The sequence below is a fragment of the Schistosoma mansoni genome, assembly GCF_000237925.1.
Source record: "Schistosoma mansoni, WGS project CABG00000000 data, chromosome W unplaced supercontig 0115, strain Puerto Rico, whole genome shotgun sequence".
NCBI lineage: Eukaryota > Metazoa > Platyhelminthes > Trematoda > Strigeidida > Schistosomatidae > Schistosoma > Schistosoma mansoni.
The window spans coordinates 635,777-657,679 of record NW_017386021.1 but is presented as its reverse complement, the minus strand read 5'-3'; the positions used below and the strand labels follow the sequence as shown (position 1 = coordinate 657,679).

The 21,903-nt window shown below is 33.4% G+C and overlaps 1 protein-coding gene across 1 annotated transcript; it reads left to right on the top strand.

The window, feature by feature from the left end:
- Positions 1-727: 727 nt before the first annotated feature.
- On the top strand, positions 728-18,651 carry Smp_196010 (SPFH domain / Band 7 family protein, putative; the record flags this gene model as incomplete). The annotated part of the gene is made up of 7 exons (XM_018790995.1): positions 728-841; positions 2,536-2,602; positions 8,610-8,692; positions 13,263-13,475; positions 15,049-15,104; positions 16,225-16,790; positions 18,452-18,651. The coding sequence occupies 7 exons, from the start codon at positions 728-730 to the stop codon at positions 18,649-18,651; spliced, it is 1,299 nt and encodes a 432-aa protein (XP_018645786.1).
- Between the last annotated feature and the right edge of the window lie 3,252 nt (positions 18,652-21,903).

Below are 21,903 nucleotides of genomic sequence, written 5' to 3'. Positions count from 1 at the left end.
ATTTGTTCGACAATTCTTATATTTTTCGCCATAACTTATTGTATAGTGTCGTTAAATTTGTTGACCCCAGTTAGACAACCAGTGAAGACCAGGAGGTACTAGGCGGTTGTTCTCGTCCATTACGAAGCTCCCCAACAGTGATTACTCAAGATCACATCTGGAATTGGACCAAGGACCTTCATGTATCGCAGTGAACGCTTGAAGTTTAGATCACTGGATTGGGATTCAGTGGTTCATATTTATAACTCTAGTCAATTGTGGTGATGTGCAACGATCATCCATTGCCGTTAGTAATATTTATTAAATTCCAAAGAAAGCTGACCTCTGACAGTCACGGGTTTTCACTAGAATTTCAGTTGTCTTTCAAGGTCAGCCACTAGTAAGTTAAATATGTCAACCATTGAATAATGGCTGAAGGTTGATCGGCCTTCATGAGATCTAAATGTTATGAGTCCAAACTTCGTCCGAATCGTGAATGGGCTCTTCTGAGGGATCCAATATTTGTAAGAAACACCTGTCCATTGCTCCCTGGTTTTCTATGGTTGTCTAAGATCAGTTTGTGTTGTAAACCACGAAATTTGTTATAACTGGCATATACCAATGTAGAGAATTCGCTTAAATTACTAAATATGACTTGTAAGATATTTCTGATCATCACTTCGTATTCATTTTATCATTTTTTTAAAAAATTCTAGTTATAGATTGTCAATTAGACATTTTTGATTTTATGGATACTGGATATTCCAAAAATGTGAACAATCGATTACATTATTCATTCCTTGTCCTATCAGCTTTATTATTAATTGTATTCTTTCCATTCTTGTGTTGGTTTTATGTGAAGGTGAGTTAATTACAGATCTTTTTATATGGTGTATTATAATGCAAACTATTTTCAGTTTACATGAGAACTTTCGTTCTTAGTATTTTCGGTTTAGCTGTTTTCTTGTATCATCTTTCATTTTTAAACTAATCGGTCTTCTAAAACTATAAACTTGCTTAACAGTCCTCGTACTTTAATAAATTTTAGTATAATAAGTATGTATTTGGTCATTTTGATCCCAAGACCAAAATAGATTTTGTAAATATGCTGTAATTTTGGGTGGATATTCAAATTACACCATTTTTTGTGATATCTATGTTTAAATGAATCAAATCTTTACTAACAGATTAATCGAATGACCTACTATATTCTATATAAAATTAAGAATTTGATTTAGATCATAATAACAAGGTAGGGAAAGAATGTTAGTTTCCCTATACTTAAGTCTGTGATGTGAATATAGCCTAATTTATTATATAAATATAAACAAGTGAATATATAAAGTGAAGTTGTAAGTTATTAGTAATGAATTGTAATTTCCCATTGTTGATATACTCGTTGAATAATAAAAGGTTGGTGGTTATCTGGACTCATTATCTTAGTGGACAACACATTTAGAAGTTGAAGCGATGAAAGGCACTGAGTTTCAGTTTCAACATTAAACTCAGCATTGGAATGCCGGTGCATTTGACTGATGGTTACCAAATGCGATGAATCGAAGGTCCTTGATCCCACCGTTATACACGAACCGAATATACTAAGAACTTTTAGGTTTTTGTTGATGTCCTTGGTTGGTTTTTTAATTTTCTCGTAGAACTAGTCATATTCAATGTTTTCATATAATCTATGCAACATTTACCGTGTTCGTATTCCAAGTATGTGTAAATACGCACGTACATATATATTGAAAAGTTCAAGTTATAAGAATATTATTTTATACTAAAATATAATATTATGACAATAAATATAGCATAATTGGATCTATTGGATCAAAATGTAGGTGTGACAGTTGGTACTATAAGTAGTTTTAGCCCTTATTTTTCAACTATTGATTTTTATGTTTAGATTCTGGCATGTTTACTTTGATTTACTGAGTAGTACTTCTATTTTTGCACAAAATATGTGATTTGGAGCTTAGTACATAAACGTGTATTAAAACACTTGATATATTTGGTCAAATTAACCTGTGATTGACTAGTTAGTACAGACAGACATACTCTCTAGAGTAGTATATAAAATAAAATAGTTTGTATTGTACGTTGCTTATTTACCTGTCCCCATCTTTTATTGTATCATCATACGTGGTTATTATTAATATCCAGGGTATCAACAAGTTATCAATCATCATCACTTTTGTTTCGCAGTTTAATAGCTGGTTTACTACAGGCTTTCTAGTTTCCTTCCTTTCCAAATAGGTCGTTACATTAGTATTCCCCTTAGATAAATGTACAGACGAGAGGAGTACTGTTGAGATGATTGTGAATAGATTTGAATTAATCCAACATATAAAAGTCTTTCATCTATATTGCAAATCATATGTCATTTTTGTTGATTGGGTTTTGATTTCTTAACTAAAGAGTGCATAGAATAAGGAAGAGTCTACCCTTACACTTGTTTATATTTTACTGAGATTTTATGATTCAGTATAAAGTCGTATTATGAAATAAACTGAAATTAATTTGCTCTAAAAAGTACGACGTTTTTTTTGTTATTAGCATCTTACGAAAAGTGAACGAATCATTGTATTTCGACTTGGGAAACGACTGAAATCTAAAGGACCTGGTATGTTAAATATAGTTTTTTTCAATGTTGATTCAAACCTTATTAGTAAAGGTTTGAATTATCCCGTTGTTAGTATTCAAGACTAAATTTTTTAAGTCTCTCTTGGTATGTGTAGTCTGATTGGATTGCGTCGTCACCATTTTTCGGAAGTGTTATGGTTTGCAGTGGAATCCAGGACAAATTCACTATATCGAAACGATACACATATGTCAGAATAAGCTAATCAAAATTTATTCCTGAGTATCAACACCGAGCTAACTCAAACTCTCAATAATATTATTATGAATACCATACGCACCAAACAAGTCAGTGGCCATCTGGGCTCTAGTCCAATAGATGAAACATTGTCATTTGAAGTAAAAAGTACACGATTCTAGTCCCATTGTGAATATCAACACTAGGATTCACTACATCCAGCTGACGAGTCACATCTTTTTTATAAAACTAATGATATAAGTATTTTAAACAATTTGTAATCATCATACTCTTATCAGATAGCATAGTCGGCTAATCGAATCCATTCATACTTCGTTTAAGTACAGTCCAGTTTACTATTTGTTATGAAGATGTATCAACCTAGTTAGCAGGTTGATATGTATGTAAACAGTCTCATTTCTATCAACCACTCGATTATAGTGTAATAGATAAATCCTAATTATCTGTCACGTGTCATAGTTTGATCACTAGAGAGTTGTGGTTGTCTATTTAGTTGTGTCTGAAGGTAGTGATGTAGTAACTGAGATTTTCCAAACTCAACTATCACTGCTACGTCAAATAATAATGAGTATTTACTGATTTTCATTAAAATGAACTGTAAATTCATATCCATTCAATTAAAAAGACAATTAAAATGAGGAGATTTCTTTTCAGTCAGTTTTTCACCGTGGCTCTACATTAATACATTTATCAAATGTACGTCAAATAATTAGCACAAGTAGACAAATCTGATTATGCTAATCTTATCTCATTTGGTGGAAATGTGATTATATATGGGGCACGTTTTATGCATATTGATGTATTTATGGCAAATGTGAATTTGATCATTAAAATTTAATCTGCACTTGTACTTGCGATTTAATCTCAAACAAGTGATATAGTAACGGATTTAAAAGGTTTGCAATAGTTAAAGTGAATGAATAGAATGCAAGGATACAATATGACTGAGTTGTGGATACTGATAGAACAGAATTATCGATGTAAGTCTCCAACTATAAAGTTATTAGGGGGCCAGACAGCCGCCCAGCTGAGGAGGTATTATCGTCTAAAAAATTAACTGATTCGCAATAAGCATCATAATAAGAAATGGATCTCTATGGGAACCCTGGACAAGATTGAAGAAAGGAGGGACAAGAGGACAGGAATTAACAACGGTCGAACACGAGCAGAGAAAGTCAAGGGACAAGCAGAGCACGCAGAAGCAAACAGGCAAGTGAAGGAGAGCATTAAAACCGGCAAGCAGAAATACATGGGAGAAATAGCAACGACAGTGAGAAAATCTGCAGGAGAAGGGAATATGAAACAACTATATGCTACAACAAAGAAACTAGCAGGGAGATGTAGAAAACCGGAGAGACCAGTCAAGGAAAAAGAAGGAAAAACAATCACGGAGATTGAAGAACAGAAGAAACAATGGGCAGAATACTTAGAGGAACTGTTGAATAGACCAGCCCCATTAAATCCACCAGACATGTATACAGCACACACAGACCTTCGTATAGATGTCACTCCACCAACGATCAAAGAAATCAAGATGGCCATCAGACAAATCAAGAGCGGGAAAGCGGCAGGACCTGACAATATACCGGCTGAAGTACTGAAGTCAGACATTGAAGTAACTGCGAACATGCTCCACGTTTTATTCAAGAAGATTTGGGAAGAGGAACAAGTGCCACTGACATACTGGAAAGAAGGATATCTCATCAAGATACCAAAGAAAGGAGATCTGAGCAAATGTGAGAACTACAGGGGCATCAGTTTGTTATCAGTACCAGGAAAAGTTTTCAACAGAGTGCTGCTGAATCGGATGAAAGACGCAGTAGACGCCGAACTTAGGGATCATCAGGCTGGATTCCGTAAGGATCGATCGTGCACAGACCAAATTGCGACACTACGGATCATTGTCGAACAATCAGTTGAGTGGAACTTGTCACTATACATCAACTTCATTGAGTATGAGAAGACGTTTGACAGTGTGGACCGGAGGACATTATGGAAACTTCTCCGACACTATGTATTTCCTGAGAAGATTGTCAACATTATCCTAAACTCATACGACGGACTACAGTGCAAAGTGGTGAGAAAGTACGGAATACGATGTACATCTCGGAATCAATTATAAGATTTGGACTTTGCAGATGACCTGACCCTCCTATCCCATATATACGAAGAAATGCAAATAAAGACAACTAATGTAGCAGCAGCCTCTGCATCAATAGACCTCAACATACAGAAAGGTAAAAGCAAGATCATCAAATACAATACAGAGAACACCTATTCAATCACACCTACTGAATACGTTCTAGAAGATGTGGAATCTTTCACGTACCTGGGAAGTATCGTTGATGAACGGAGAGGATCTGTTGCAGACGCAAAGGCGAGGATTGACAAAGCAAGGACCGCATTTCTACAAGTGAAGAACATATGGAACTCAAAACAACTGTCAACTAACTTCAAAGTGAGAATCTTCAATACGAACGTCAAGACAGTCCTACTATATGGAGCTGAAACTTGAACAGCTATTACAACCATCCTCAGGAAGGTACAAATATTTGTAAACAGTTTTCTACTCAAGAAACTCAATATTCGTTAGCCAGATACTATCGACAACAACTTCTGTGAGAGAGAACAAACCAGCTTCCAGCTGAACAGGAAATTAGGAAAAGATGTTGGAAGTAGATAGGACATACATTGAGGAAATCATCAAACTGCATCATGAGGCAAGCCTTTACTTGTAATCCTGAAGGGATTCGAAAAAAAGGAAGGCCAAAGAACACATTACGCCGGAAATAGAAGCAGATACGAAAAGGATGAATGACAACTGGAAAGAACTGGAAAGGATTGCCCAGGACAGGGTTTGATGGTGAGTGCTGTTGGGCGGCTTATGCTCCTCGATGAGAGGTAACAGGCGTAAGTAAGTAAATAACGATGTGTGGGTGAGGACGATAATGATTGGTTGTTTGCTTAGTCAGACTTCTAGGTAGTATGACAGGTGTTAAGTGAGTTATATATTCTCTTACCCTTATTATTATCGATTTTGTCGGTTTTTTGTGTGGAAATATATTCACGTTCTAGTCAGGCTAATCACGTGTTCTTGTTCTGAGTTGTATTGAGGTCCTATTGAATAGACACTGGGAGAGAATCTAGTGTAGAAATTCGTCTAAGGAAGGTAAGGAAACTCCAAGCATTATAATAAATTATCATGTGAAATCTTGATAATGATGCTTTTTTTAAATAAGTTAATCATGTTTAGATATTTCTCAGAAAATTTTGTCGAAAATTGATAATGTGAATGCTCCTTTTAAGTCGGAAAACTACCACAAATCACTCATAATTTCAATAAATATCGACACTTTCTAGTGTGAGGTTGTAGAGATTGTTGGAATTCATTGAAATCATGAACCGGTCAATGTTAGACCACTATGGGAAACCTAAAAATACTGCGAGGCCGTTTTGTCCTAGTATGGGGCTCGTTAAGTGTTCGTGCGAGAACGAAGGTCCTATGTACGAATTCCGAATGCACTCCCGTGTATATGTACTGCCGAAAAGTCCCACAGTAGGACGAAACGACTGTCTAGTGCTTCAAGATTTTGTATACTGTTCTGACACTCGTCAGTTCATAGTTTCAATGAGATATTGATGAGCAAAACGTTTTCAAATATTATTCGTTTAACTACTGAATCTGATTAAGTAGTCACATCTTATCATGAAATATTGTTTCTACTTCTGAGATTCTGCACAGTGAATTTGGGAATCAAGACATTTAAATACATAGGTACTGGTTAATCCTACTATCCATAATTGTTTTTGTCACATTCATTTTTTAAATCTATATTTAATTGTTGAGAGGAGAGTTAATTTACGGTGAAAAACGGAGTCGTTTTTACAGGTCATGTAAGGGTTAATAAATATTTTCATTATCATACATTATGATGTGTTTCTCAACAAATAATGTAGGGATGGAATGCCAGCTTAGTGATGTGCATAGATATAAAGAGGCCTAAAATATTTGTGGCAAAAACACTCCAATCGTTATTGAAACACACGGACACATTAAAATCCTGTTGATTATTTGCTTCACTTCGAAATTTCTACAAGTTCTACCCATTCCATATAAGATACAAGTATTTTCATTTGTTGCAGTTGCATGATATTTTTCACGTCGTTTTAGTCGTTGGACAACGTTACTGCTGTGGTAACCGTGAATTACTCATCAGTCATAGTGTTTTGCATCTCATGAATTTGTTGCACTATACCTGTATCTATCTTGATTCGTTCTACCCAAAGACATATTTTCAATCTTCTAAAAAATCAGTAAAATGATACTGCATAAACCACATACTTTAATGCATTTACTGAATCCTTTGATTTCTAAGTTGTTAAGAATGCTCAAAAAGTTATAAAACGGTTGTTGATAGATTTAAATAATTTGTGAAGCTTTCATATTGAAAAACGCTTGTGTTCAATTTAACCCAATTACTTAATCCCTATTTCACTATCTTTCTAGTGCATATTGAGACGAGCTTCAAACAGAAGTGGGCTATTCAAATTTCCTCATATTTGACTAGCAGCCTGATTAGTCGACCCTGATTTTGGTTGTCTTTGATGGCACGTCCTGTTATTGTCTACGTGTTTATTTAGATTGTCTTCTTCATCGACCTAATTCTTGTACTTACTGTTGTTTATGGTTTTTCCAACAGGCTGGTAAATTATGTTTATCACCCCATATTGATCACTAACTGACCTAAACGCCAATCTATCAGGATTGTTCTTATCTTTGTTGTTTTGCCTCTGTCAAAGATTTCAGTTTTTTACTGTCAAACATTTTGTGTGTATGTGTTCTTTACATCACTTAATCATTTTATTCCCTCAATTGATTTTCCTTTTATTAAACCGTTTTAAAATATGACGACTTGATATGATTTCTCACTCTATTGTTCAAATCATTTATTCTTTTTACTTACCTTTCTTACTACGTTATAACCAAGTAGTTTATGTGACTCGGCATTAAACCACTTGACCATTTATCTTTTCTCATCTCTGCTTTTGTCAGAGTACTAGTATTTATAATGATGCAACAAATAGACGCAAAATCATATAGACCAACAGTTTAACTCGATTCTCTTGATGTTACTGCATCCCGTGAATTTTTTGATTTTATTGCAAAACCTCCATTGTGGTACTACGTACTGATCTGATCTCTCGTTCGCTACACCATTGTCGTTCTAGACAGTTTTGTCAGCACCTACTTCAAATGAATAGTGGCCTCTTCCGAATTACTCCACAAGTATAAAATGATTTTCTTTTCATAACCTGTTATATGACTGACTTTATCATAGATTTATTTTAATCCCAATATGCTTTTTCATTCTTGTTTACTGTTGCGTTCGACCAACTTTTGACTGATTGATTGGCTGACTTCTTCCTTACGGATTAATAAATTGGGTTTCCGTCGATTTGGTTGGAAGTTGAGCCGAATTTCATGCTTCTAACAATTTTAGCATTGACTGATTTCCGAAAATTAACATTTTTCCATTCAGATTTTGTATCAATAGTTGATTACTTGTATTTTTACAAGTGATAACGTATGTTCCTTTCCTCCTGCTTTATATGAAGGATATATGCACTACGTTTGCTATAGTGTTTTCTCCTGCTAGCTTCTTTCAGTCTATACAGTGCATCTAGTCATATTGCTTTATTCTCATGTACTGGCACATGTTACATAAATTCATAAATTTAATCTGACAAATTATGTTGTCGTTATCATTACTTATAATTCTTTTTCCTCTAGGTTGGGTATTTCTGTTGCCTATATGTGATCGTTACCACTTAATTACTCTCGATGATCAACTGGTGAAAATTAAACCTGTATCTGTGAGTGACTATTCGTTTTATAGCTGTTTTTTGAGAAATATTTATCGTTTTTATTTTACTTGAGCTCTGTGATACTGACTTTCTAACCGCTTGCGAATCGCTCAGTAATTGAGGTACAAAAACAAGGATATTTATAGGTTTATAGTTGACTTTGATATTATACGAGGTTCTAAAAACATTCTAAGATTGGTAAAAAAAAGTCGATAATCATCCAACCAAGATTATGAGATGTAATACGTGGAGATAAAGTCCACTCTCGTTTGCAATTCTGACCCCCCCATCTGGCAACCAACCAAATTGAAGCGGGAATTATCATTTACACTGTCGTCATCCATACTGGAGGGTGTATTTCGTTCTCCATCGTTTTCGCTGGCTTACAGGGAAAATATGAAGTTTTCTACGACGAAAATCCCAATCCATCATACTACGGATGTGTGTTAAGTGTAGTGAACTTAATCATAATGAAAGAAAAGTTACAACACACCAAATGTCATGTCTCCAATTAATTATATAATAGAGATTATTCAAAAATATCCACGATGGAGTGATTAGCTAAACGAAAACGTAACCGTAATTAATGACCACGGTGCTCTTAGATGACTTGACAACGTGGAGTTTATTCCCAAACTTTAGCTTATTCAAACTTGAGTAAGAAATTTTCAAAGTTTTTTCATAGTTTATCAGTTATGCTTACTTTTTCATACAATTTAATCTAAGTACACATTTACCATTTTTATTAATTAAATCTGAAAGGAATTTTATATTATCACTGTTGTTAGCTCTACAAACTCCAATAAAAACAAACTACTTTTCAGATTTCAGGCTTGTTTATTAAACTTAAGTAGTTTAGTTATACTTCATTGTTAAACAAGCACATTCATAAATAAATGAGCAAATGTTGTTCTGATTCATACAATTTTTAATGTTTATTTGTTGATTGTACAAATGACTCAAGCATTTTCCATTTTATATAGTTTGGTTAAATAGATATAATGAATAAAGTCTACATTTTAATCAATGGTATTTATGTATACAATTTTACTGTTTCATTTATACTTCAATAATTTACAACATGAATTAACCTTAGTTGGATAATCATTGAAAATCAGGAAGCACTGAGTATTTGTTTCGTACTAGTGCCTATCCACAACTTCACGCGGTGTCAAACTCAGGAACCCACTTTCCAATAGCTATCTAACTAAAATGAATTCAGGATGTAGACTATAAAATTCAACAGTCGTCACCTATTAACTATACTCTAATATTCTATTGAGTCAGATTTTTCAGTGTAATGTGAATCATTATTTTGAAAAGCCCAACAACCAGTCAATATGTAGATATAAAGAAATGAGTTGATAAAATATCACAGCATATTTATTCAAACCTTCAAATGACACAGAGGATTAGTATTTCAATAGGTATTACTGGAAAACTAAATAGTTTAGTATATTGACCAACGACAATAGTGAAATGACTTGGATTGTTACACTTTTAAACGACACAATAATTGACAAGAATAATAATATTCATTTGAATGGATTGTGATGATTTGTTTGATGTTTTAATCACTAATTAATGACTGTTGAGAAACTACTAAAAACCAGTAAGTACCGGTTAGTCATTTTGTATTCGTTTGAGACTCCTCGATAGTGCACACTGACTACCTTGCAAAGACTGATAGAAAATTATGGATTTCAAGTCTGGCTGTAAGACTGTTTTCTTTAAATCGCTGGGTTATAGCGTGGTAGTTTCCAGATAGCAAATCTTCATTCCTTAAAAAATTGAGAGTGACAATAATTAACATATGAATCTATTAACATGTTTACCATCTGGTAACGATTTGGAAAAAACAAACAAATTCCAAAGGGATAAATTTGCTAATGAATGGGTATAATACATACCAAACTAAACATTTATGTGAACTGTAGGTATCATTACTAAGGTTTGACTTGATAATTTCAAATAAATTGAGCATTGGGTAAATAAACATAATATATTTGTAATATCCCAATGAGTAGAAAAATTAGATTTTCTGGCGTTTCGTGACTCAGTATAACCCAATTCTTCAGAGAATAAATAACCAAATCAAAATTAATCCAAATTTGAACAGTACAATGGAACAAAGCAAGAATATTAGGTGCGATCAATCAAAAAGAGGTCTGAACAAGTCAATGTCGTGTAATTTCGGTCAAGGTGATTTATAAGCGACATGTATGTAAATTTGTATGTGTATATCTGGAGGGTCAGGGATGAAAAAATGTGACCTTTATGGTGAGAAAGGATAGAGTTTAATTTGTATGTACGCTAATAGTGTGAAATATGAATAATATCGTACATGGTAGCTTGGATAGATAGTCCAAGTTGGATGGATAGTGAAGCCTTCTTTTCTATTGAGAGCAGTAGGATTAAGCATCATATGGAAAGCTTCAGCTACTCTCCTTTCTTTGTTGTTGGAAAAGCCTTTTTGTAAGATTTTGATGTTTTTGATATCGATTTGCTGGTTATTGAAAATGGTGTGAACTGCTATTGCCGATTTAATTTGAAATCTATCCAGTTCTATGGAATTATTAGTGGTTTCTTTGTGTACCTGATGTGTTCTTTGGCTCAAGTCGAGATTTCACGTGATGACTCTCCAATATAGAAGACATCACAATCGACAAATCCTAATTTGTAGACACGCTTCTGCCAAAGGACTAACCTCATAAATGTCTTAACTTTGTAATTTTATTTTGGGAATTTGAATTTCTTTTTTCCATGCCAAAAGCGCCCCATTTCTACCTTTATGTCGTATTTCCCACTTGGCAGAACCTTAAATATCATTGGTTCGTTGTCGCTTTTAATATGTTAATTTGTAACATTTCCGAAGGATATTTTTATGTTATATATATATACGCCTAAGTTGTGCTCGTTGTTGTTCGTGCTTCTGGCTGCTTGGAATACACTTTCCCTCTTCTGAACCTGGGCTTCTCTCTCTCGTTAGCGCGGCTGGGATGCATCGGAATAGTCAACTTATTTGGTCATTGTGTCGCTGAGTCTTCGTTCTGTTCGCAGATTTAGGTGATCACGCAATCTCTTTAACATAGCACTTATGCCCTGCGAATATATCACGTGGCTTATCGCCAATTACAACACTGACTTATTGACCAGACTAATGACTGATAAGTTAGTACGAACAGTCTAGAATCATTCTGAGTTCTTATTGGACCTCCGAGATAGCAGTATCTTCTCCCCTAACCCAGCCGGTTTAGTCCAGAACACCAATATCAACCTCCGTTATATGAATCCTATATTTCAAACATATTTGGTTTGCATACAGACAAACCGGACCACATACCATAGAATAGAAAATAACAATTATACAGGATCAGGCCAAAAGTGGCTGTGATTGTGAGATACTGTTACTAACAGACTGCGAATAACTTAAGAATACTAAGTCGTATAATAGTAATCAATAGGTTAAATAAAAGTTTATAATTAGAGGAATATAAATATATATAATCTAGTTACTCAATAGTTATACAATGAGAATATGTGTAGAATATTAGTCCATGAACAGTTCCCAGTGTGATGTGGTCTACTTATATCCATATAAGTAGTATATGGTGTTGGTCAGACATAGAATGTATTTTTGGCAGAAGATCGATGAGGAAAGAACTGAAATGAAGCGCAATCGGTAGGAAAATGCATTAACAATGGAATTAGAGAAGAAACAGTGAAGATTGAGACAATTGCTTGTTAATTTGCAAATCAACTGTTCATTGTATGGTTATTAGAATTTACTGAGATAGTCTGTAATTTTTGCTTAAATATATTCGATTGTCCCCAACTAGTGTTCTGTTCACTACACCAGAAGTTACTCATAATTTAATCTTCGCTAGGATGTAACAGTTACAAAGAAGGATTATTTCCAAGATTTGTTTTAGAATGAAAACAATAATGATCTTCGTAAACCTTACTGAAACTATTGTATTTTTTATGTGTAGTGATATTTTACCATTGTTTGAGAGAACTTATTTTTAGAGTTAAAAAGAATCTAATTTTTGATAGTTGTTTGGTAAAGTTATAGAAAGTCTAGCTATAATCATTGACATACTTGAAAGCTTATAATAAAATGAATATGAATATACATGTAATATAGTTGCTTTATAGTTTTACAATAAGAATATATCTATAATAGCAATTCATAAATAGATCCTAGCAGTTACTATTCACTTATTCTTCGTCCTGATATCACAATATCCCCTATGAGTTTCAAAAAAAAAATAAAATTTTAACCTTATTCATAAAGGATCAGCTTGATAGAGTTGTTCAGTAGTTCAATCAGATTAATTCAAACAGCTCTTTTGAATTTCTTCAAACTCTCGCATGAGATCTGTCAGAATCTCGTAGCGTTAAATCAATAGCTCCAGTTTTTTTACGGTTTACACTACTAAAAAATCGAAATTAATATATATATATATATACTTCATTGAACATGAGAAACTAGGCTCATCAAAACTATTGTTTCCATCTTTGAACTTAACCTTTGTTATTCTTTATTTCTTTAAGAAAAACTTTGTTTATCTTTCAGGGTGGTACAAAAGATGAAGCTGTTGTGGAAGTGACATGTTCTATAGTATTTTATTTATTAGAATCAGATTATGCATTTAGTATAACTAATAAAAGCCCTCTAGATATTGTTACTACACAAACTCAATTATGTTTATTATCAGCATTAACTCATCTAGAATGGTACTACTTAGAACAAGGTAATGCAAAAATCGACTTGGCTAATGAAACAAAAGTAAGATTTTAAGAACTTTTATTTTATTAAATGTAATTTATTCACATTAAACTATTGTTCGTTTTGAAAATAATTTAATACTCATAGCTTAAAACCCTGCTTCAATTTAGGCGCCCGGGCAGTATTCTAGCATTTACACGAACCGAATGATAAAGTGTGGCGCATATATATTTGGTGTCTCCTTTTACCAATGTTTATGTTTTTAAATAAATACGTTGCTTAAAATAAAAAGAAAAGAATTAATCTACGATAAATATTTCTTGTTCAATAAATATTATTTGTATATTGAAGTTTGAGTTGAGAAGAATTTATTTGTTTCATGTTGATTGGAAACATTGTTGAAATAGGTATGATTCCCGGAGTCCTAGTAAGAAACCATTACCAATAGAGAGGAAGCATATCAGCTGTGAGATAAATATCACTAATGGATTTGAAAGATAGTTACTCATTATCATCAATTAATTGAAGTTAAGGAAATAAGCCACTTGACATAGTGATCTTATGACTAGTTTTCACTGTAAGGTCTTGGGTAAAATTCCTGATTGGTTCGTGGAAAGATACCATTGAAAAGTCCCATACTAGGATGAAACGACTGTTCATTGCTTCGTAGTTATCAATAGTTATCCTGTAGTGACTTAGCTTCGTTAATCAATCATCTTGATAACCGTTAATATATAAATCTTAACGGTGCTTGAAACCAGAAGGCAATAATATGCGGCGACTACAGTACATTAGAAGATAGCTCAGATAACAAAGCTACAAGCACATCAATCGAACTTCAAGCAGAAAGGTGAATATGTGTGTGAAAGCGAATACACAGACGAATTTATAGTCAAGTCGCATAAGGACACACCAAGGCAAGGCAAAGTCTAACAATAGGATTACAGTATATATATGGAAAAAAATGATTCATTGAGTGATGTCTATGCTATCAACATTTAAGCCAGTAAGAGATATGTGCGTAGGCTATCATGTGATCAAGCTACACGTTTATACACACAAGATAGTGATCATAATAGTACAAGGAAATAAACGAGTTGTTACTGTTCGAACAAAATTGTCTGTTAGGTAAGTTAATAAAAAGGGCTTAACGAAAGTTAACCATAATTGAAATTAGTTGTAGAAGATTTGCTATGGTTCAATTATGGTTTTTTCTCAATGCAACCGATATGATCCAATAATATCCACAATCCCCTTACACTAATCATTATGTTACTTCCTTATTTTTCGTATCATCTTTTTAAATCAATAAATAACTAATTCCATTCATTTATCACGTACATGTTTCATGTATTCAGTCTTAAGTTATGCTGTTTATGCGTAAACTAATCATAATACCTGTCTATCAAAACCAAATTACATGGAGCTGGACTCGAAATGTATTAAACACTTCAATTGATAAACCCCTGTCCACGAATTTTAGTTCATTATGTTTCTTTTTACAGTACAGTTACAATAACTTAAAAGATAATTAAAATGTTGATATATTAAATTTCTAAATTCCTATTAAACATATTTAATGACTAGTAATTGTTGATTATCCAATTTATTTATTTATGATCACTGTTACTAGGGCACATTAAATTCTCGTTGTGGCCCATATGGTATTCATGTGAAAGAAGTTACTATGTGAGTTTTTTGTGTGCACATGTGTCTAATTTTACCATTTGCTCTACATTATTCTTATTAGAACCATGAGACGGAATATTCATAATAGTCTTTTATGTATTATATATATATATAAAGAGAGAGACTTCAACTACCATTGTGTATGTTTCATTCGTTTCTTGGTCAATCGTGTGCACGTATCATCTGGATGATTTCTGACTAGTCTAATTTATCACATTTGTCTCCTGAAAACAGGTTTGACTTTTCAGATTCAGCTAAATGTGTTGACTTGAGGGCACATCATGTTTATTGTAAAAGTTTGAAAAATGTTTCACAAATGTACTTATTTTCATCCAGATAGCCATACATTATTATGTTAGGTATTTTCTTAACTTTGGATTTTTTAGAAAATATTTTAAAATGTTCTGAACGAACCATGTCAAATAGACACAACAGTTGTAAATTAATTGTCGAAATATTTGAACTGGATTTCTACCCCCCCCCCCGAAAAAAAGTTAAATTTTTCTTTGCTTCACACAACTTCAACGATACTAATAATAAAAACTCAGCAAATCACCTCTTTTAAGTGATTGTACAATATATTACGCATGATCGTGATATATTACTAGTGGTCCTTTTGGAAGGTCTTTCCTGTAGTTCTAGTTATAAATCAAACCAGCGGAGTTTAATTCTGTTGGATGCTAGGCAGTTATCCACCAATGGCATTGGAAGTTAGTTGCTTGACTCTTCGAATTGATTAAAATTGGAGATATAAAAATCGTTAAATCTTAAGTCAGTAATCTAAGGAGTAAGTACTGACTGTGACACCTAAGTCCGGAATTCAATTCTTGGCAATATCATCAGTGCCTACTTGTGAGGATCCATGTGCTTCTTAGTTTTCAATGGTCTTTTTTAAAACTATGATTGGTTCATGATGTAAACCACGAGACTCAGCAGTATCTACCAACCACTCATCAGTCCTATTTACTTGTTTGTATTCTAATGTTCTTTTGATTGGTTTTTTTCTCAAACAATATTACAGATCACTAAATTATTTTTTAGTAAACAATTCTTATTACTTATTTAAAGTAACGGTCTTCTGTTTTATACTTTGGTTTCTACTATTATTCATTGTTTTCAGTGATGGTTTAGTTCTACTCCGTCCGCCACCATCTCATAATTCCAAGTCAAATATTGAACTGGTTACTAAACATTTGCATCAATTATCATGTGTATTGCTGAATAGTCGAGGAGATAAACCGCTAATAAAACCACCTACTAGTCAATCCACAGTAGAACAACAAATAATCAATTTGTCTAGTGGTTCCGAACAAACTAAATCAACCTCATTGTCATGTGATACCACCAACATAATACCAGACCCAAAAATAACAACTACCACAATAACTAATGAATCTAGTTCGGTTGAAACTACACCACTAATAAATAAAGTACAAAAACAGTATAGTTTTAAGTCGTTAAATGCTCTGTCACAATTACGTATTTCACATAATTACCCTGCTTTGTCGAAAGCAATAACACGTGCTCAAGGTCTGCTTAATAGTGATATTGCTTGTCAAGCTCTTGAATGTTCATCATTGCAATTAGTTATATCAATGGAGAATAGATTTGTCAAAGATCATTTACCATCATTGAATTCAGTGGAAAATCAAAATTTTATTCTACTTTATTTGGATGCTAGTACTGGTATGTTTCTGTTTATTCCTTTTTTTATGCAAGTGATTTCGGTCATGATTTGCAATTATGTATCTTGAGTTGATATTGTTTACCTAAACATAAAATGTGTGACTTGGGTAAAAGTGTAGTTAGTAAGAATTTTGTGTTTAAACTTAAAGCAAGTAGTGGAACTATACAGTACCAGTTGTACGTTAACAGGATAGAACCCTAGCTTTTCGTGCTCTGGTAAGACTCAAAACGGGATATGCTAACTCATCTATTTTCAACGAATCAGAGCTATTTAGAGAATCGGGAAAATACTAGAAAAGTCTTACTTAAATTCTGTGTGAACTTTAGTGTTTCCACTAGAGTATCTTTTCTGTTCAAGTTATTCGTTTGTACCATGTTCCCTCCCAATTTTCTTTCCACTTTGCTATAATCGAATGAGGTGTATTAAAAAGGAATATAAACCTAATGATGTATTTAAACTAACCAGTCAAAAAAGTGCTTTTCTCTTTTGAATCAGAAAATAACAGCTTAAATCATCTTTTTAACTAAACGTTGATACATATTTATTTTCTAAAATGAAATTACTTTCAACTTATCGGTATTGATGTAATTCATTTGTCAACTACTGATTCGTGTGTTCTTGGGATTTTGAGCGGTGGCTGGTTAGCGATACAACCGCTCTATCCAAACCGATGTAATCGGAGCTGAACTCAAATCCGTGAAAGTTGAACTCCCTAACCGTTAAGCTACCAATTCAATTCCTGGTAAGCTAAGTTATTAAATTTCTTCCAGTCGGAGACTTTCTCTATGGAATTCTTTACACTTTTAAGGTGATAAATGAAGGTTGCTGCCTTCAAGGATAGTCTTTTTTCATTAATTAATAGTCACTTATCCACCCAACTTAATAATGAATAATTCATTTGTATTGATTGTTTGGATCTTTCTACTGATGTTTAGAACTTCAATTAGTCATTCTCTTTTCAGCATATGTGCATCCTTTGCTACCTGGATTACACTAATAACCACCATCCATATTGACGAATAATTTGGAAAAATGTTTTATTTTACACTGGTAAAAAAATACAGCAAATGGTTCCTGTGGTCTACTCAGTGACATTCGCTACTTTACTATGAGGCTGTGTGTAAATGTAGTCAATCTCCCATCGCCTTAGACCTATACTAGACTACGTTATAGCCCTTTGCGACTTCACGTTGTTCTCAAAACCCAGTATAATAACGCGGATACAAAAATCAAGCAATGAAACAGCTTAAATATAAGATGTCTGACATGTTTTGTACGATGAAAACGCAGGTAGTAAAATTGCTACAAGCAGGCAATAATTGAAAGATAATAAAATTGTAATGCTTGTGAATTAATGGCAATATCGAGGCAATCCACACAATATGTGAATATGCCAATAAAAGACTGGTCAATTGCACTCGTAAATTGCATAATGTGAAGATTTAGACAACCAATACAAATAAGTAGAATTATTGTCGGCCGAAATTTTGTAAAAAAAAAAAGTCTTTTTATGATCTGAATTCGCATATTCACTGAACAGATTGCGGATAATCTTACAAATATCATCTTAAGTTATTTCGTAATAAATATTTCTTTGTTATATTCTCGTTTTGTTAATTTCCTTTCTCTTTTTCTTGAAATAATCTGTTGTTTCAAACAGGGACTGTTGGTTCAGGTTGTCTACCAGTTGATAAACAACCAGCAAATGTTACACTTTTCATACATATTGACGATTTAACCGATGTGGTAGAAGGTCGTTTAGATGTATTAAACGCAATAAAATCTGATAAAGCTTTCATGACCGGTTCATTATCAGTGTTATCGAAAATGCGTCATTTACTTTATCTCCCTCCAATTTGAAAATATGATATACATTAATTACTATTAGGTCAAATGATTGTGCATTTCTTTTTCGATCAATACTTACCCTGAACAAATATTTTTTTCTCTTACTCGTTTTAACTTAGTCAACTTTGTTCTTTTTCTTTTTTAAAAAAAAAATCCAAATCATATGTTTGTTATTTATTGTCTCAGTTCGAACCCAACACTATTTTGCTTCATACTGAATCATATTCATTTGTTCTTTATTGTCCTTATTTCTTGTCAAAACGATATATACTTTAGCTATTATAATGAAAAAGTAAAACATTATGTTTTCTTCTTATGTTTCACACCTAAATGAAATACATTATATCGTTGGGCGTTTTATTTCGTTCCAGTAGTCAATGCGCATTTCAATCATGAACATTCTCATCATTTATTAATTGCTTATTCTAGTCGGCAATCTTTATGTGAATAATATACATATACATGATTTGACATATAAACTGATCTCTTATTATTATATTTATCTTTGTTAGGAATTTCATTGCAATAACAATTGAATCATAAATAAACTTATATGATTAATTAACAAGTTTATATATTTTTAATGCTCTAATTAAAGTAATATTAGTCAGGCCAGTCGTAATCAGCTTTAGTGCCTGGAACAAACGTGACTTGATTTTGTATTACACAAACTGTATAGTTAATTAATTTTTTAAAATTAGTAGTCTAACAAAATGAGGGGTAGGATGTACCTTTTAGTACACAAAGGTTACGCTTGGATTAGTGAATATTTCAGGCCTGTGTTGTACAGAAGCTTTTAATTTGTATTACTTCTGACTGTATGATTGATTTTGGTAAATCTGAATGACCAGCATTAAATAAGTGTTCTAGGATAGAGCTTTATAGTCCTTTAGACAGCCGGTCAGAATAATGTTCAGAGATGTGCTTTGAAAGTTTTTTTGTGTGGCCTATATGACCTGCTCCACTCGAACGATTAAACTGATACATCCATACTAATTTGACCTAAAGCGGAAGCCTGTTCTTTACACAAATACGAAACTTGCTCCATTTTGTGCTCATGAGGGTTAGATGAACAAGTAGCAATGACACTATCAATATCAAACTTGACAAACTACGGCAGGTACTGACCAACAATTGAAAACCATCTAGATTAGATTTAATGAGAAAAATGTGAAGCCAAAACAACGTAAAAATTGTCTATAGCAATATTGAAGATCCTCTATTTGAACATTTAGTTTAAAGGACATATGCAAGCAGAAATTCTATAAAAATAATAAACTTTCAAGATCCCTCAGAAAAACGTTCTATTTGGCTGGATTTCGTATTGCTTTCTCCATTCTGCATTTGATTAGTAGCCGTTTAAGCCAGAATTTCTCACTTTTGGTTTGGTTAAGAAGGAATACAATTTAAAAGCTGTACAGCAGATGCCTGAAATATCCACTAATCTAAGCGTAACTTTTGTGTACGAAAAAGGTACGTCCAACCCCTCATTCTATCATAGTCTTAACTTCTCGTTTTATACTCTATAATCTCTCATCTTTTTTCCTTTCTAATCACTTTCAGTTATTTTCCACAACTTCTAATAAGCCACTATTATGTCTTGTAACTATTCTGGTTTATAAATCAGAAGGGGTTTTGTGGATATTTCAGTATTTTCATGGTTGAAATCATGAGTCAATTGAAGCTAGACCACCATCGAAAACCTGGAAGCACTGGACGACCGTTTCGTCCTATTATGGGACTCCTCAGCAGTGCGCATCCACGATCCCGCACTCGCGAGATTCGAACCCGGAACCTACCAGTCTCGTGCCAGAGCACTTAACCGATAGACCACTGAGCCGGCATCCAGCGGTGTTAATGTTTAACTTCAACCAACTCACGATGTTCGAGCGACCGTTCACCAATTGCCTTCAGTGAGTTGATATCTCTACAACAGACTTGGTAGAACTCCACTGGTCACTGCTTCCCACTAAAACTCAAGGAAACATCCCTTACAGTCAGTCACTAGTGAGCATATGATTACAGATCAGAAGGGGTTTTGTGGATATTTCAGTATTTTCATGGTTGAAATCATGAATCAATTGAAAACCTTGAAGCACTAGACGGCCGTTTCTGGTTTAATTATCCGACTTCCCAACAATCACTAGGTCGAGATTATCACCACAATCAGTTCAAGTAGGTTATTATTTCTGTTCACCTTTACAAAGCGAAATCCATAAATATATGCCAAATTACTAAACTACTCAACTCTAGTAGAAAAAATATTAAGTGTTTACTACTTGTCGCGCAATAGAAAAATTATTTGCGTAATTTTCATTTACATAACAATCTTGTAAATATATGTCTGATGTTACGGTTGGTTAATAGTATACTTCTCTCTCAGGTATACTACGGTAATACGATTATAAGACTAGTCACGTTATATCATCCAGGATATATGACCCATGATAAGGAACCAGGGCATAGACTAGATAATACTTTATTCAATACAATTACAAGCAGTCACTCACTCTCAGTGAGTCCGGAGTAAAAATCGATGAGAGGAAAGGAAATCTCATATATACGGTCAGTAGGCTGTCTATTTGTCTCCGCTCAATGAACAATCATATTTTACTCTCACTTCGTCACTAACCAATAGTATTTGAGGTACTTAACGCGGAACTACTCGGATTACTGCGTCATTTAGAGTGGAGAAATCGGTACGATACATATATATTCAAAACCCGATCAAAACAAATAGATTCAACTGTGCTTCGAATAAATTGTATACGTTAATACCTGAGTTATTGGTGGCAGCGCGAAAGAAACTTTCCATACACCCTTGTTTCCTACTTATAGCACTGATCAAGAATTATATTTAGCTGTCACTAATCCAAACAATTGCCTCTCAATGTTTACAGCATAATCTTATCCATAGATTATTCGGAAATTGATTAACCGTCATTGAGATTGTATATTATTCAGTAACTGGATATTAAACAAATATCCTACTGTATACTCTTCGCTGTTGACTAAAATTCTCCTTCAAAATATATAATGCATTAAAATCCCTAGACAACAAATTGATCAACAGAATTCAGTTACCGATAAGATCTAGACAACACTATGCCAGTGATTATCGGTCATTTTAGTTCATACAAATTGAAGTGCTATCATTGTTTTGTTGTATTTATTTTACATCTGTGTTTTGTTGAATTTTGTTTAATCATATGATCTTCCAAGTAAACAGTACCACGCTATGATTTATTTAAAATAAATTACATT